The sequence below is a fragment of the Crocodylus porosus genome, unplaced genomic scaffold (assembly GCF_001723895.1).
Source record: "Crocodylus porosus isolate Cpor-Errol unplaced genomic scaffold, CroPor_comp1, whole genome shotgun sequence".
Lineage (NCBI taxonomy): Eukaryota > Metazoa > Chordata > Crocodylia > Crocodylidae > Crocodylus > Crocodylus porosus.
Window position 1 is genome coordinate 91051495 of NW_017728947.1, and position 17550 is coordinate 91069044.

The 17550-nt window shown below is 41.1% G+C and overlaps 2 protein-coding genes across 4 annotated transcripts in view; one reads left to right on the forward strand and one right to left on the reverse strand.

Moving 5' to 3' along the window:
* PPP4R4 (protein phosphatase 4 regulatory subunit 4) overlaps window positions 1-2974 on the forward strand; it is a 133163-nt gene extending 130189 nt beyond the window's left edge. The window contains exon 25 of the mRNA XM_019551148.1: window positions 405-2974. Coding sequence (XP_019406693.1) covers window positions 405-429 — 25 coding nt within the window. The 3' untranslated portion in view covers window positions 430-2974. The remainder of the gene's footprint in view (window positions 1-404) is intronic.
* Window positions 2975-3514: 540 nt separating this feature from the next.
* The window catches only part of SERPINA10 (serpin family A member 10), a 27697-nt gene continuing 13661 nt past the window's right edge, over window positions 3515-17550 (reverse strand). For all 3 annotated transcript variants that reach the window (XM_019552456.1, XM_019552454.1, XM_019552453.1), the window contains exons 2-5: window positions 16024-16761; window positions 12907-13180; window positions 11941-12088; window positions 3515-4102 (exon numbers count right to left, since the gene is read on the reverse strand). In XM_019552456.1, coding sequence (XP_019408001.1) covers window positions 3911-4102; window positions 11941-12088; window positions 12907-13180; window positions 16024-16729 — 1320 coding nt within the window. In that variant the 5' untranslated portion in view covers window positions 16730-16761 and the 3' untranslated portion in view covers window positions 3515-3910. The remainder of the gene's footprint in view (window positions 4103-11940; window positions 12089-12906; window positions 13181-16023; window positions 16762-17550) is intronic.

Consider the following 17550-nt stretch of genomic DNA (forward strand, 5'->3'; position numbering starts at 1 on the left):
TGCGAGGGTAAGCCCTTGGTTTCCCGCAGTTTTTTCCTTTAAAGAGGAAAATCCACAATTTTCTCCTTTAAAGGGGAAAAGTGAAAATCCCTGGTATACCTGTATAAATAACACACACACACACGCACCCCCCACCCCCTCTTCTGGAGAAGACTTGTTTGAAAGGTATACGCTTACTGTGAAAATAGCTCTAAACTGTGCATGTATTTACTGTGTGCGTGTGCAAATGTGCATGTGTGTATGAATGAGAGAGGGCCACACACAGCTGTTTCAAAGTAGGGCTGCTTAATAATTCCATTAAAATATATTGCATGCAATAGCACATTACTATGAAGAATTAGTACTTAGTATTTTTAATAGATCACCAAAAAATTTTACATACATCTCCTCTTTTTTGTATAAAGAAAAAACAGAAAATCAAACCCATAGATCATCTGACAAAAAAGGAAGGAAACCAAAGACTGCTGGAAGCAATGTGATTGTGTGACAAAGCAGGAGCAGCGGCTGGGACTCCACAACTGGACAGGAGATATTTAAAGCATCTTGCAATGTTAAAACCTTTTATCTTTTAAATAAAATTCCTAAGTTGTAAAATATCATCACATAAATAATGTAATGGTTGCAGAATTCCAATGTTGTAGTGAAATGTTAATGAAATATAACTTTAGCTATGTGCTTTAATTACTGCAGCTAGAGACAGGTTTTTCTTTTCTTCAATTATGCCTCTGTAGTTCAGATTCTTGAATTTAGGATACAGGTCTCCTCAACTTAATTGGACTTACTCACAGTTTTAGCAGTTCCTAACATCTGTTGTTTGATAGATGTTAAAAATGGGTGAAATTGGTCTGCATATGGGGAAATGATTTCGCATTTTAAAGAATCTTCAATTTAGTTGATACTAAAAGCTGGAAGCACTGATAAGCAGCTATCCTGAAGCATAAACTGCAATAGGATTGTGCTGTGAATTTGAATGTAGTCTTGCTACAAGTTCTAACACAAGTTTATAAAAATCCTTTACAAGTTTTCCAAACATTTTAGGAGCAAATACCTCTAAATATGAAAATTATTTCCTTTGTTTAATAGAAGCGGTTTTGTTGTATAAATACTTTAATTTTTAGTATTTCAGATTGTATTTTCACTTTATCTAATAATTTTAAAACGATGAATCTAGTTTTTAATTAGCTGTTTATTCAGGCTATCATGCTTCAGCTCTGTCAACAGCATTTGTTTGTATTAATGCTATGTTTCTAGCAAAATTTGCCTGTGAAAACATGCAGTTCTATTTAAAAGAAGTTCTATTTATGCCAATACTTGAGAGATACCGTATGAAGCTATTGTCAGCTTCTCTATTTCAAAATGCAATCAGCATAACTATATTGATATCAAAAAATATCTGTTTTTTAAATCTAGGTGTATGATAAAGATGATCTAATTTGTGAATGCATATGTGTGTGTGATTACTTTTTACAGTGTAAAATAATGAATGATTAATTTACTCAAAATAAAACCTAGGACAATGCAATACTTGCATGTTTGTGAAAAAATGTTATTTTTTCGCAATGTTTATTTTATAATTAAAGAGAAATAAAGGCATTTAACTATAGAAGTTATTTATTTTTAAAAAATAACAGTAAAGCCAGATTTACTGTTCTCCTGTATTAAGTACCTAAAATGTGTATTAAGACTTTCTAGTGATCTGACATGTGATATCTAAATTTATTAGCTTGTTAGAGAGTAAATCTGAACTTTGGTCAGCTTGGTCTTTTCTTTTTTTTATATAATTTATACACAGTATTTGGACTTCATGTATATAAATCATTAGTGATTTGTGTTTGTAGTGTTTGTTCTGCAGCCTGACTTTTAAGCTATTGTTCTGAGTTTTATAATACCAATGTGGTGTATTGATGCAGCCACACAAACATCAGAACATCCAGAGATCAGCAGTGGCATGATTATTGTGCGACTTTGTCATTGATGCCATCTGCTTCATCCTCTTGGTCTGCTCAGACTGGTCTCTTTTTCAACAGGAAAGTCAGGCATAAGGTAGAGCAGAAAACCAGGAAAGTCCTGTTTTCCTTTCTCTTTATACTAGGTAGCTAAGCTACTAATACCAATCACACACCAGGGTAAAATTTGGGCACAAAACCCACTGCAAACTTGGACTGCTAACCTGTGCTGAACTCCATGCCACTATGAGTACACTAAGACCGCTACTCAAGCTTGCTTCAGTATATCTGTCCTGCACTGTGGTCAAAAAAAAAAAGTGTGCACTACTCTCTTGTTCCTTTCTTCCTTTCTGGCCATGTTTATGGATTTATCTCTGTATCTGCCTGTATCTTTGTAGCTAACCTTTCAGTAATTTGAATGATCTTGGAGAGTCCTCATATCCCATTTGGCCAACCTTTTAGTATCTGAACAAGAAGAGTTCTGCTTAGACTGCTTGTAAATTGTGAGAATTCTGTGAAGCAGCAGGAAGAAGCTACATGTGGCTCCATGCCCACTGGTAAAGCTTCATGTTCTATATGTAGATTGTATGTTGTTGTCATTTTGTGTATTTAGTCCACAAGAAGATCCATATGTTGAAAAAGGTCTTTGCAAAGCAGTTTAAAATGATCTTTTCTGATTTCACTCTTTAGTCTGTGAATGGAGTTGTTTTCCCTTATGCAGGTTTGTTGTTTTTTATTAAAGGCCTTCTACTAGATTTAGAACGCTGTTCAGATTTGATAGAACCTGAACATGTGCATCACCACGAGATCTAGATAATATTATTGATTAATGTCATTCCAGGAAGGTGATGCAAAGTAAGACCAAAAGAGTTGGCTTTTCTAGCTACAGAATGAGAGATTTTTGGGGGGGAACATTTTGGTCTTTTTAATAGAAAGTCCAGTTTTTAATGTGCTTTTATTTGACTGCATACACTTGCCATGAGAAACTGAGATGCATTTGATAAAGGTAAATAAAACCTTGAGCTAAATACTCTCGTCTTACTTTCACTGTTTCCATTACAGTAATATGTAAACAAAATTCTCCAGAGCAGAACCTGTAAATCCTCTTCTTAGGATTTGACTGTTCCGAATGAAGCACATGGTAAAACCTCTGTTAAGGTAAATGACAGTAGGGTCCCAATTTGTCTCCTCGTAGTAGAAAATACGATTAGTGAAGAAGATCAGGCCTGCAGTGTTTGGATGCAAACTTCCTGGATGTTTTGATATATCTGAATTGAAGACTTTGATTCAAGTTTACCTCTAAATAGAGTTTTGCTGTTAAAATGTTGAATTTGGGGAATTCAGGCTTGAGTTTCTAAAACTTTTAATAGTGGTTCTACAAGATGTTTTTGGGGGTTGAGAGCCTAGTTGTACTTTATGTGAATATTGACACTGACTTTAAAACAAGAATTTTTGTTTTCATTTTGATGTTTTCTATGGAAAATACTCCCCCCCCCCCCGGACATGAATTGTGTAAAATGGCAGCTCTCTTGTTCGGGGGGGATTAAATTTAAACACACACCATCATCTTTCAACCCAAATCCTTTTATTGAGTTTGCATCAGTACAGAAATAGCTAGATTAGCTCACAGAATCATAAGATTCTAACTGATTATTTCAGTGTACCATCAGCAATTTCAAGCCTACTATTGAATGGCTTTTAGAAGATAGTCAGGAAATGTATTATAACATATAGCTTTTGAACACATCTCTGTTGCAATTATTGATTCAATGAGGTAATCTGGGTACTCTGACATTAACAAAATATAGTGTAATAGGACCTGCTGCTGGTTTAAAATAGGAAGCTATTCTGATCTAATTTTCTGTATTTAACAGATACTTAGCTCTGACTAATGCAATGTAATAGTTTAAAGAAAATAAAAATAAAATTTGGTACATGACATAGATAGAAACCATAATCTTTATTCACAGTTCTGTAGGGTTAACCACCCTGCCCATGAATATCAATGTTTTAAAAGTTTCTTCAAATACCATGAAAAGGAAAGGTCTGTTCACTTTAATAGTAGGTGGCACTGAGTATGCAGTAATTGCTGACCCACTAGCAGCTGCTGCTTCAGTTCCTCTCTCATCCACTTCAATTACTGCTCTTTGGATAACCTAAAATACAAATATAATGCTGTCAGTGTTTTCATTTTATAACATGGAGAATGCTTCTCAAATTTCCAAACATCTAATCTGTGGTGAACCTCAATGCAGAGGAATCAACTGAGGTTCAGAGTGTGGTTCTGACATTGCAGAATTGCTTTTGGGTAGACCTTTTGTACTTACAAAGAGCATCATTGCCTTGAATATGAATCAGCACAGATGCTCTACTTTGCTCATAATTTTTTAGTGGTCAGATCAGATTTTAAGAAGCTTTTCTACATATATTTTGGAAAGTAGTTGGACAACTTCAGTATTTGTACTTTGGCAAAGATTTTTGTGGGTGATTATCTTTTGTTTGGACTGACCAAATAGTTGGGAGGGACACAGATGATCTTTTGGGTGCCACTACCCTTCTTAGGTCTGATTAAAAAAATGCAGATACAGCAGAGCTAAACAAGATACGGAACAAAGGCTTGTGCACAACTCCAATGTAAATAAAATGGGGGTATAAGAGAGATTATCAGGTGGCTAAAAGACAAAGAGAAATGCAGTAACCTGGGGGTAGTTTGTAGCAAGACCATTTAAGATGGTCATTATCACCCATCAGGCAGATTAATTTCAAGAACCACTACGTCTTATCCCTGGTTCTTAGGCTGGGCATATTTCTCTCATGTTTCTCTTAAGGTCTTGTCTTTTCAAGTGTTGGCTGTAATTGATGATCTTTCTTATACATTCAAGTGTGGGACAGTAAATGACAAGGGTATGTGGGGAGGGGGTGTTGTAGCAGGTTGCTGGTGGGTATTTAGGTAGCTCTTTCAAAGGTATGGCCTGTTTCTCTGTTGAAGTGCCCTGGCTTGGATAAAAGCAGTTTCAGTTTGGTGAGGTAGATGGCACAACTATTTTTTAAGTCAGTATGGTGATGTCTGAGGTGTGCTGACTGTAGAGTACAGCTATTTTGGTATGTTTGGTACAATTGCAGGTTTTGTGGACTAAGTATGGTGGTCCATGGCTTTTTTTTGCATATAGTTTTGTAGGGTGCCATTTTTGATGTAGATCACAGTGTGTTGGTATAGATGTTGATGTTAGCATAGGAGTATTGCAGGGAGAACGACTGAGTGGTGGCAGCAACTGAACCTATGGTAAAAATCAGTAAGCCAGTCCATGTTTTCAGTTCCAGTGATGAAAATGGCATCTATGTAAAGCAGGTGCAGTGCAGGGTTTGGTGCTGCAGTTTTCTAGAAATTCCTCTAGGTGGCTCATGAAGAGGTTAACATATTGTGGAGCATCTTTGTGCCCAAAGGTGTACCATGGTTTGGAGGAAGTGTTGGTTGTTGATAGTGAAGTTGTGGGTGAGGACGAAGTGTACTTATGTAATAGGTTGTGATTGCAACCAAGTGTAGTCTGTGTGGCATTTCAGGCAAGCGGTTATGACTTTAGGATGTGCAATATTACTGTGTACCTGGTGACATCCAGAGTTGCAAAAATGGTCTTCTCGAGGACAGGATTGATGTTCTGGATCTTGCTGAGGAAGTCTGTTGTGTCTTGTAGAAAACTTGGCCTTTGAATGATAGGAGGTTTCAAGATGGTTCCTATGAATTCTGATAGCTCTTCAGTGAGGGTACTGTATGTAGTTGGATATGATGGGTCTGCCAACATTCCTCTGTTTATGAAACTTTGGGAGCATATAAAATGTTTTTGGGATGGGATAATGGGGGAGAAGTACGAACAGATTTTTTTTTTAAGCTGGCATGCAAAGAATTTGATATTGATTTCCAGTTCAACAGTGAATACTCGTGTGATGTCTTCCCCAAGATCTTTATAGTAGTTGATGTGAGAGAGTTCTTTAGAGTCTCACTGATGTAGTCTTGACGGTTGGGGATGACAGTAGCTCCTTCTTTGTGTCCTGGTTTGCTTACTGTTTTGTTGTTGGATTTTAGGGACTGTGACTTTTCTCTTTAAAGGGGAGAGGTTATGGTGGTCCTAGCTTTTGTTGAGAATTTTGCTGTTAGCTTTCTTGCTAGCTCAATTGATTTACTAGTGCAGTATGTGGTTCTATCTGCTCCGAGGTGTCCAGTTGGGTTTTTGTTGTTGTTTGTCTTATGTTGTGGCAGGAAGGTAATCCTAGGTTCTTTTGTCCTGGTTGTAGAAATATTTATTTAGGCAAATTCTGTGGAAGAATTCTTCCAATTCTCCACATACCAGTATCTTATCAGATTGTTTCTCTGGGCAGAAGTTCAGGCCTTTGAAGAGCACAGATACTTCAACAAAGTTAAAGGGAAAGGGAGTTTTGTGACAGGTTAATAATTGGTGTTCTGGATGGTGCTGTATTGGTGCTCTCCTATGCTGCTGGTGGCCCTTTTCAGAATCAACTCTTATACATTCTCTTATTTTGGATAGCTTTCATCAGACTTTTTGGTAGAAGGCTCAGGTATGTTGCCTAGTGATAAAGTATGTCTTCAGTTTTAAATCTCATAGTTTAGTAGTGTAAGTAGGTTCTGTTTAATTTGATTTCTGTTAGCGTAGATTAGGTGAAGATTTTCCCCCCCATTTTGCTGAGGTTCTCTTGTACAGTTGTGCTGGAGTTGTGTGTATTAACTAAAGGATTGTGAACATTAAGTCCCCTGGGGATGATGTTTCTTACACAAGCCTAAGATGATATCACTGTGTAATCTTGATATTTTTATTCTTCATTTTGTGAATTTGTAATATGACTTATTTTGTAACATGGCAAGATACTTGTTTTCTCAACAAGCCAAAAGTCAAGATTTGGACTTAATGCTGCCCCTCCCCCTCACCTGATTTCATGCCTAGCTCAGATTGGCCAGCATGTGCTTTACAATCTTCAGATATTCTTTACAAAATGTATGGAAATGTCTTCAGTTCCTGCTTCTGCTGACTATCATTTCTGGATGCCTATACACATGCTCAGGAGTTTGGCAGGGGGGAGGGAATTTAATTAGTATGGTTTGTGGATATCCACTCCAATTAAGCCCCAATGCCCTCCACACACTTAAAATGGCCGTGGAATGCTTTATCTAAGTCTTATTAGATGAAATTTCAACAAAGTGCCCAAGCCGCCATTTTAAAATGTGTGGGGGCTTAATACACATGATGGTGAGGTGATGCTAGAGCATTATAATTAGAATGCAAATCGGCACATATATAGGCAGCCTCTGTGTCTAAATGTACTGGGAAATGCTTAAGTATTCAGGCAGGAGCAGACCCAGAGGGGATGCAGCAGCATGGCTGCACACCCCTAGCCTGTGCACTGCATGCATAATGAACTCTCTGACCTCACTGGTCTGTCTGCAGAGCTCCTGTTAGAGCTTTTAGTAGTTAAAATCTCCCATGCTGGCACAATTCCCACTATTATTTTTCTTGAATAACACCTCATATCCCTGAGGATCCCCACCACTTCAGTAACACCTCTTTACCATACTTTCCCAAAGACCCACAAAGATTTGCTTTTGTCCATGCTGTCCTTTCTTATTTCTATATAGTCTTCTGTGAGAGGGGAGGCAGGAGCCCCCCCCACAGCGTGGACCAGACCCTGATCAGCATGCCCTGATACTTACCACAGGAACAGAGACAGGTAGCAGCTGGAAAGAGACCCGATGCTGACACAAACGCAGGTTCAGCAGTTTTGCAGCTGCTTGAGCTGCATATCAGTGACAGCTGGGGCCATGGCTCCTGAGCAGCACGGGCTGCTCAAAAGGCAGCCGGGGATCTAGCTGAGGCGGTGCCATGGAGCGAGGAGAAGAATGCCAACTGGGAGATGCCGGATGCGGAGCTGGTAGGCTCCAGCTCCAGCCACCATGAGAAGGAGCCAGGTGCCTGCTGGAGACCCAGACAGGTGAGGTGGAAGGCAGCCTCAGGGGCTGACAGGGCCAACGGAGCCCCAGTGAGAGGCAGCAGCCTCAAGGGACACCGCCAGGAAGCAGAGGGGCTCCGACCTGGAGCTCAGACGCCGGGGCTGGGGACAGCTCCTCAGGCCCACGGGCATCCCCAGACTTACAGCAGGCAGAACACAGGGAATCACAAGCCCCCAGGAGGGGGAAGTAGATGATGCCAGCTGGAGGGAGCAGAGCAACGGGACCACAGGTCAGCCAGGCCCCAGGGAGGTGACGCCAGAAGAGCTGGTAAAGGCTGGACACAAGGCGGTTGCTTGTACACATGGCTATTAAGATAAAGAGGACAGACAAGTCTTCCCCAAGGAACTGAGGGCCCAGAGAGGGGGAATCTCGGGAGCCCACCAGCAGAAGCCAGTCATTTTCAGTTGAGTTTCTTCAGTTACAGTTTGACCCGGGACAGGGCAGGTTTAGTTTCTCGGTAGGGGAAGCTGACCCAGACATGAGGGATGGGCCCCTAAAAATTGATGACCAGGAAGACCCAACCCTATCAAGGTGGGCAGTGTGGGAAGACCTGCGGGGAGCAGCATCTACCCAGGCTGAGGACGTGGTAAGGGTGGGGTAAAGGGGAGGTTTGGAGCCCCATGAAGACACCCATAGGGTCAACACCCCTCCGGGTCCCCCCAGCAGGGAGCTGCCTCCCCAACAATAACACTGAAGATGTGGCAGGTGAGAAAAGGGGTGGTGCCACCATCTAGGGGGCACTGGAATCAAGTTTCACCCTGACGTCACTGGGGGGCAGGGCGCCAACGAAGAGGTTCCCCAAAGCCATGCAACACCTACCAATGACACCTTTATTGAATTTTGCTGCTTTTTGTTCTAATATGGATTTCTCCGATTTCATAGAAATTGGGGCTGGAAGGGACCTCAGAAGAACATCAAGTCCAGCCCCCTGCCCGAGGGGCAGGAAGTCAGCTGGGGTCATAGGATCCCAGCAAGATAAGTATCCAAATTTCTCTTGAAGGTGTTCAGTGTAGGTGCTTGAACTGCCTCTGATGGCAAGCTATTCCAGACCTCGGGGGCTCAGACAGTAAAGAAATTCTTCCTTATGTCCAGTCTGAAATGGTCTCACAGTTTGACTTCATCATACCTTGGGGTGCTCTGGTGAACGAACGTTCCCCCAGATACTTATAGGTGGCCATCAGATCACCCCTGAGCCTGTGCTTTTCCAGGCTAAAGAGCACCATAGCTCTAAACCTGTCATTGTAAGGTCTGTTTTCCTGACCTCTGATCATGCGCGTGGCTCTTCTCTGGACTCTCTCAGGCTTCTCCACATCCTTTTTTAGTTGTGGAGCCCAAAACTGGACACGGTACTCCAGCTGCGGCCTCACCAAGGCCAAATACAAGGGGAGAATGACATCCTGGGATTTGCTTGAGAAGCATCTATGGATGAAAGCCAGCGTTTTGGTCGCTTTACTAGCTGCAGCATTGCATTGAAGGCTCATGTTCATCTTGTGGTTGATAATGACCCCCCAAGTTTCTTTCTTTGGTAGTGCTAGCCAGCGTAGCACTGCTGAGCCTATAAGGATGCTGAAAGTTTTTCCTCTCAAGGTGGAAAACCTTGTATTTTTCAGTGTTAAACACCATCAGGTTCTCATCCACCCATTTGCTGAGCCTGTCCAGTCTGCCTGGATTGCCTCCTGTCTTCAGGTGTGGATGCTTTACCCCAGAATTTGGTGTCATTCTGACTCCAATGTTCACATCATTAATAAAGATGTTGAACAATATTGGTCCAAGCCTTGGGGGACCCCACTGGTTACAGGGCACCATGATGATTGACTTCCGTCGATTACCACCCTCTGGGTCCAACCACAGAGCCAGTTTCCCAGCCAGTGGATCATGGTGGACCCAAGGCCACAGTTAGATGACGATTGATAGATTCTTCATAGTGGCCATTAGGATTCTATTCCAGCATCAGGTCCATGTATCATCCTTGATCCTAGGAGACAGCACACTTTCTATCTGAATGTGCACTGGTGACAGGTTTGTTGATTCTTCTTGAGTCTGCAGTTGGTGTGAATCACTAGCCCTCTGTCTTCTGTTTGTCATGGTCCCTGCATATTATCTTTTTTGTTCTCTCACAATTTTCAGACTCATCTTGGTTCCTCAATAGATTTCAGTCTCTCTCCATTGTCTCTTCCTTTTCTGAGCTTAGCAGCTCTTATCTTCTTCTTTGTGTTCTAACCCTACCATAGAGGCGTGTTGAATAACCCTGAGCAGACACCTACGATGACCTTTAGAAGGTTACTACATACCAGACCTACAGCTCTGGTATGAAATACCTTTTGTAGTGTCTCATGGTGCTAGCAGGTACTGGATTCTGGTGGTTCCCTGGCTAGGGAACAAGGTGCAAGAAATCCCTTCCTACTGTTGCCTCCTTAAAGATTTGGTTAACAGTAGCCAAAATAAGGCATTTTATTTCATTTTTATTCTCAGTGTCTGCATAATCCAAGATATAGAAGCAGTCCTAGATGCAGGTACATGTGCTTTAACAAGTGCTCTAACATACTATACGTAGTAGGTCAGAGAAAGGAAGCATGACACTAAGTCCTGAATACTTCTCGCTACAGTGGCCCAGCATCAACACAAAAGGCAGAGGGTATCCTAACAGCAATCTAAGCCTGTTTTATGGTGGGTAAGGTGTTCTTTTGTAGGGCTGTGCGAAGCTTCAGCCCCGATTCAATTCTGTGGAGATTCAGCCTGATTCGGTGGCCGAATCTCTGAATTGAACCAGAGGACTCTTTAATCTCTCCAACTTGAATCGGAGCCCTCTGAATTGACTCAGGGAGATTTGGAAAGATTCTGAGATTTGGACATAGACACAGCTTTAAATGTGTTTTCTACATACCTCTAGGTAGCAGGAAGCTCGTGAACACTGCAATGCTGGGATGCACATCTGTGGAGTGTCCCACAGAAGCATGGGGGAGTTCACAGTGGGTTCCCCCGTGGCCCCTTGGCTCAGCAACTGGTGCCTCCTGGGTCTGGGGGAGACACCTAGGGTCCCCCTGCAGCCAACTGCCAAACCAGGGGAGGTGCGGGGGGGCCTCCTAGTGGGCTCCCTGGCGGACCCAGAAGTGGACCGGAAGTACTTCCAGTCCACTTCCGGGTTCGCTGCCAAGTATGTGGAGGGCCCCCCCGCATTCCCGTGGAATGTTCCATGTGCCCCCGCGTCACAGCATTCATGAGCTGTGCTGGTACTTCGAGGTATGTAGAAAAAACATTTAAAGCTGTGTCTGTGTTGGAATCACTGATTGTCTGAATCAGTATCAAATCTTCAGATTCAGATTTGGCCGAATCAAATCAGGGACAGTGATCTGAATCAACGAATAGAATCACTGTCCTTGATTCAGGCCGAATCAGAATTGAATAGGGCCTGGTTTGCACACCCCTAGTCTTCCAAAAGGCAAGAGAGGTAGTTTGAATCTCTCAGGCTAAGAACGTCTCTTACTGCCTCAGGCACTGTTCTATCTTATTATTATATAAAAGGCAGGCACCCCATTGGCACCCTCTGCATCTTAAAACTATTAAAACTTATTTGTTGTGCTCAATCTTGTCAATGTGCCTTAAGTGTTCTCTGAGTATACCTAGCAGATTTGATCCCTCAGGTACCTTGTTTGTAGATTTTGGCTAAGCTTAGGCATGAACTAGACTCTGAACTGCCTCAATCTGAGGCATTTACAGAAGCAGAACTCTAGAAAACATTTAAGGTCAGGCAGGAGGTACCATTTGACTATGATGAGAGTTAGGGGGCAAGATTTTATAGATAAAAATGTTGAACTTCAGTGCCTCAGTTCCATCTAGATCTTTTAACTAGATCTAGCTCTACATGTTTGTATAGTTAAGTAGGCTAATGGGGCCTAATCTTTTTATTTTAGAAATTTTGAATACAAATTATATGAAGCAACATAATGCCCATAAGGTAAAGGAACTTGTAAGACTTACCTGTGATACTCTGGCATACATTTGATCTGTGAGTTGACTCAGGTCTGCCTGGTTTGTGAAGAGATTTTTAATTCCTAGAGTTTGAAGGAGTTTATGCATTTGGTAGTTCCGGTCTAGTTTGAACTTCGGAAGGAAAAAATCTATTTTTCTGTAACAATAATCAACAAACAGTCATTAGTTCTAGGAATATATGAACATGTAAGGAACACTTCAAATATTGCTGGAAATCCACGCTAGGATTGAATTCAGCAACATGCTACAGAAAAGGTGAAAGTTGAAATTTATCTGTATTTAGGTAGGTTGAACCTACCTAATTTGTCAATCACATCAAGGCAAACTCCTTTCCTCATGAAAAACTCAGAGCCATATTGGTTGAAACCTCTACTTCATTGTATTTGCCAGTCACTGGACAATTCAAGCCGCATAGTAACTTGAATACAAGGTATGAATTAATTTAGAATGGCTGTAGAATAACAGTCATCTACTGAACTTCATTTTAATATGAGAATAATGTTATAATTCAACCCATGTCCTTTCTGTATCTACACAGGTCTGTATGGCTTAGGCTGGAAGTCCATTCACAAGTAAACTCTTGGTTCACCACTCTACTTTGAGGGAAGTGCCAAATTTAAGTTGACATTCAGGACTGCGGAAAGCATGGACTTGGAGGGGCTGGATTGTAACTTGCCAGAAATGAGCATTTCTTAGTGGAAGACAAGAGGTGAGTCAGAGCCTTAAATTAATCTTTCAAACCATTCTCACTCATAGATTAATGAATGTTTTCATTTCAGGGACTGGTTTGCTATAAAGGACTCATCCTCTATGAACATGCAGTTGATTCCACACAGAAACTAATGTATTAGTGGGTGGTAAGGAACCAGATAATTTTTGCTTTACTTTTTTTTCCCCACAGTAAATATAAAGGAAATGGCAATGAACAGGATGTCAAATTGTGCAAAGCTATACCTGGTCTTCATGTTTCTGAGCCACAACTCCACAAGCTCTGCTGTTAAGTGGTCTTCAAGTGAAACATAATCTCCCTCCTTTTCTGGCACAGCAATCAGCAGGTGTACTCTTCCTTTGTAGGGAAGTTTTACCACAGTGCATCTTAAGTTCTCATCGAAAGTTGAGGCAACTTTGTCCGATTTGAACATCATGGGTACCTGCACACTTCTGTATTTATCTATGTGGAAAAACTCTGGTTCTGTAAGCCTAGCGTTAAATGGGTGAAGCCATTTGCCTGAGGGGACAAAAAAAGAAAATAATTATTTACACTTAAAATTGCTTATGGTAACAATTCAGAGATTCTTAAAAGTTTTATATGTATTGCTATGTCATCCCATAGGATCATGGGCCTTATGTGTTTGGAATGAATGGGTGACAACCTTTTAGCAAGTCTACTTTTAAACTCTTTATAGCAAAGGGCACTGATGCCCAATTTGAACTGATTCACTCCCTGAAGAAAGAGGGAAAAATAAGCAAATATTTTTGTCCCTTTTTTAAGTGTGGACAGTAACCCACACTTTTTCAAAATGAATGAATATCCCTTTACCTGTATTTAAATCCTGTCATCTCACCTCCTTTGTTGACCTGTTAATTGATTGTTCCTTCTTCATTGGAAGACAACTCTACCTATTCAGCACTCTTTTTAAAAGTTATACCTCCATAAAGTCTTATGCATAGATCATTGACAGGGGCTATCTTGTGAAGTACTGTGATGTGGGCTGAGTCATCATCTTTATCAATTATACCAATCACTACATTTCATTTCTAATCTAGACAGAATCATCCTCTCTCTTTGGGATCTGCATGAAATCTGGTTCAGTTGGATTCAATTAAGGTAAGATGTCAGGGAAGTCTGATGATAGAGAAAGTATTCGGAGAAATTAGGAAAAGTAATGAAGGCATATGTTGATACTTATTTCCTATAGAGGTTGCCAGTGCCTGTGTCCAAACTGGGCTTGTTCTTGTTCTTGGCTTTGGAATTAGCAATGGTGGCCAAAGATGTTTTCTTTCAATTCCTGCTTGATGTCTTCCCAAAATGCAGAGGTTGCCATGATTATCTATGTTGCCAAATCAAGACTTGGCTGTCACATTCCTAAATTAGATTACCCTTAACTACTTGGAAGTGCTAGCTACTGTAAACAATGCTTTGACTTGCAGATTGTCAGGGGGTTTTGATAGATAGAGCCCAGCTTGCAGGGCCGCTGTTGCACTGTCCCTGAGTCTGAAGTTGACGGACACTGCATATGGTGCACATTAGACCAGCCCTGTACACAGGCCCCGGATGCATGCCACACAGGTTGCCCCCGCCACCCTAGCCAGTCCAGGACCTGCAATCATGCAGCACCTTCTTCAGCCAGTTTGGTGTGGGTGCTGCATCCAGCACTGGTCCCAGACTGGCCACAGCAATGGCCACATGTGGAGCAATCCTGGACCAGTTAGAGTAGGTGACACATGCTCTGCATCTGGCTTTCAGGGAGGGAGGGTGCGTGGGTCCAATCAGACCCAAGGGGCTGGCTCTGGGTGATTCATCCAATGCAAAAGGCCAAATGACTTTGACGCCTTGGGGTTATGTGTTATTCTCTGCCTTGCGTAGTTCATAGAATATTAATTTACTGTGCTGTTTTCTATCTACTGAAGCCTAAATTGTCTTAGATGCAGTTTATAGATTTTATATCTGATAAGCAGTCTTTGGGCGCTTGTCCTCAACATGCCCAAAAGTGGAAATCTTTGAACTACTGCCTTGGCGTTTTCTGCCCTGCAATTTGTTTCTTTCTCTCTTTACTTTGGATCTCTATTGTTTTTTCAGGAGAAGATTTCCAGGAAAGAGAGAGTTCTCTGCCTTCTGGTGTCCTGTGGAGCTATGTATGGTTTAAGCCTTTGAAGCCACTTTTTCAATCCCATAATCCTGAGATCTCTATATACAGGATTGGACATCAGGCACACATAAGAAGAGCTTTGAGATTACTCCTGACTGTAAGTGTTTTCAGGGGACTGGTACAGCATAAATGGAGCTTCATTGGCCTGATTTATACCATCAGAAAGAGCACCTAAATCAGGGGAAGCTGCAGGGTTCAGAATTCAGTCCCAATTGGCCTCTGTTGGATTAGTGACACTAAAGAAAACAGATGGGTCCTTATCCTGGACCAATTTAATCTGGGCGGTGAGATCCAGCTTTGGTGATTCTGTAAAAAAAAGTGGCCCCTTCCCTGGAGTGGAGAAAAGAAATTTTTGCAGAGACAGCCTCTCCCTAGCTTCCAGTCTGGAGCTGGTTTGTGGCATGTGTATATCTCCCCTCAGACCATGAACCTCTCTGCACTGTGCTCATTGACTACATTTCTCTCATCAAGCACAGGGAATTCAGGATTCTAGTAACTTCTTTCTCTTGTACTCTGAAAAGGGTGAGCAATATTTCTGATTAGCAATGGTTCTTTTCACTATGCTGTCTTTGGCAACTGTACTGTGTCCTAGCCAAAGTGCTGTCTGAGAGATTAATTGGTGCCTTAGCCCATGGAAAGTACATGCCCATGTCATAGCCACCATTACAATAGGCATTAAATAAAGGTTCTGGTAAGAAGAATATGGATTCTGTGGAGACTGAACAACATATTCAAGCCTTAGAAGTGGACCCTTTAGAAAAGGGTTGAAACACATTAACATCATGCTGAAAAGTTTTCATTACCTCTGTGCTGCAGCTGTTTAGTGGATAGAGGTCTACAGCGTTCAAGGATGTTGGCAGTACTGTTAAAAATCATTTACTGGAGGACAGAAAGAGGAAATAGAGGATGGGGAAAATATTGCATTTTTAAAAAATCTTTTTCCTGAAATTAAAACACTTGTATTTGAATTACCATATCAGTTGGAATGTGTATCTGATATACATACTCACCCAGTTTGCAGCTAACTCAGTATCAATGACACGTTTATCTGACATGTCTAAGATCTCAGTTACAAATATAGAGTAGTGATACAAATCTCAGAATGTCTTTGTAGTTACACTAATGTAACTGAGATTAAAGTCAGACCGCTGGTCTTTTCATAAATGGTAGTTTTATAGATTAAAATAAAATCTATATTTACCTTTGAAAAATATGTAATCCACAAGAACCAATTTAGCATGTATGTCAAAATCCTCAAAAAGCTCTTGGATTTTTCCTTTGGTCATTTTGTTAACATTCTGGTTTATGACCTCCTTTGCCTGTGTGGAGTTGTTAAAATCCACACTCAGGAATTCCATGTCAAAGTACTCCTTGGATAAATTGAGGAAAAATTCATTGAGACAGAAATCCTTTTGGATAAAAGCAAAACTACCTTCCTGAAGAATAAACTCTTCATTTGCTGTGATGTTCTCCTTCAGTTGTTTAAATAAAGCTGGCAAGTGATAAGGATTCTCTTTGTCCTTCAAGAGGTGGAGGTTTAGACCTTGAACTATCTGGTTGTTTGTTTCCCCTTTGGTTGCAAGCATAAAGGCAGCCATGAGAAATGACAGAGAGAGAGGGGAGAAAAGAACATTGTTATCATGTTGCATGGCTATTTTTCTGTAGAGATTGAATCCAAAATTTGTGCTCTTTTCAGTGACATTGTAAACAGTGGACTGTAAAGGGACTTGCACTTCAAATGGCTTTGGGATATTTTTATGGTGAAAGCGTTCTTCAGAAATGCTTAAAGTCTGTTTCTTTGACAAGAAATGTTCTTTGTTCTCCTCTGGCATTCTTGTCTCGACAGAAGAGGTGTTCATTCCCAGGCACATTTCCCATAAGAGAAGAAGACAAATTCCTGCTTTCATGTTGGAGTCCAGCTGTGAGTTGCTTTCTAGGACTGAAACTGAAAAGGAGAAAAATTACTCTTACATTTTTTTTTAATTAAAAGTACTTTGTATCGAGAGGGGTAAGGTTGGAGAACAGAGTGGCAGAGAAGCGAAGGCATCTCCATTGCTAATCCAGAGAGATGAGTTTAAGCCTTGCTCCATATTTGTGCCAGAGATGGCCCACAGTTGACCCAGTTACGAGTTATTTGGGTTGGAGAGTCAAAGGCAGCGAGATGTGTACCCAGCCACATTATTCCATTATGTCCCTCTGAAACATTATTGTAATCGTGCTGGCTCTATGGACTGCTGGGCTTATTATGTCCTTTAACAAATGTGCAACAGAGAGAGGTCAAATAGTTTCAGGCTCTTTCAATCATGTAACTCTCATCTACATACCCCTCAAATACATCCCCAAAAATGTGAAGCCTGAATGGTCAGTATCAAAATCAAATCAATGGAGGAAAGAATTTTCCATTCTTAAAATGAATACAAAAGAGAGATCCAGATTTTTTGCATGGATCCACTTAATGTGCTACCTAAAGTTCATTATAAATGTGCCTGAATTTCCATGCTTTAGAGTTGTTGGTTGTAGCCATTTTGTGTAGATGTGATACCTTTTATTAGACCAAGTAAATAGTTGGAAAGATTGTTCTTTGCAACTATTTAGTTGGTCTAATAAAAGATACCACATCTACCCAAGGAACCAATTTGCACCCCAGGGTACTCAAGGAGCTGGCAAGTGTCATAGCCCAGCCCCTGGCACGGATCTTTGAAAACTCCTGGCGCTCTGGTGTAGTGCC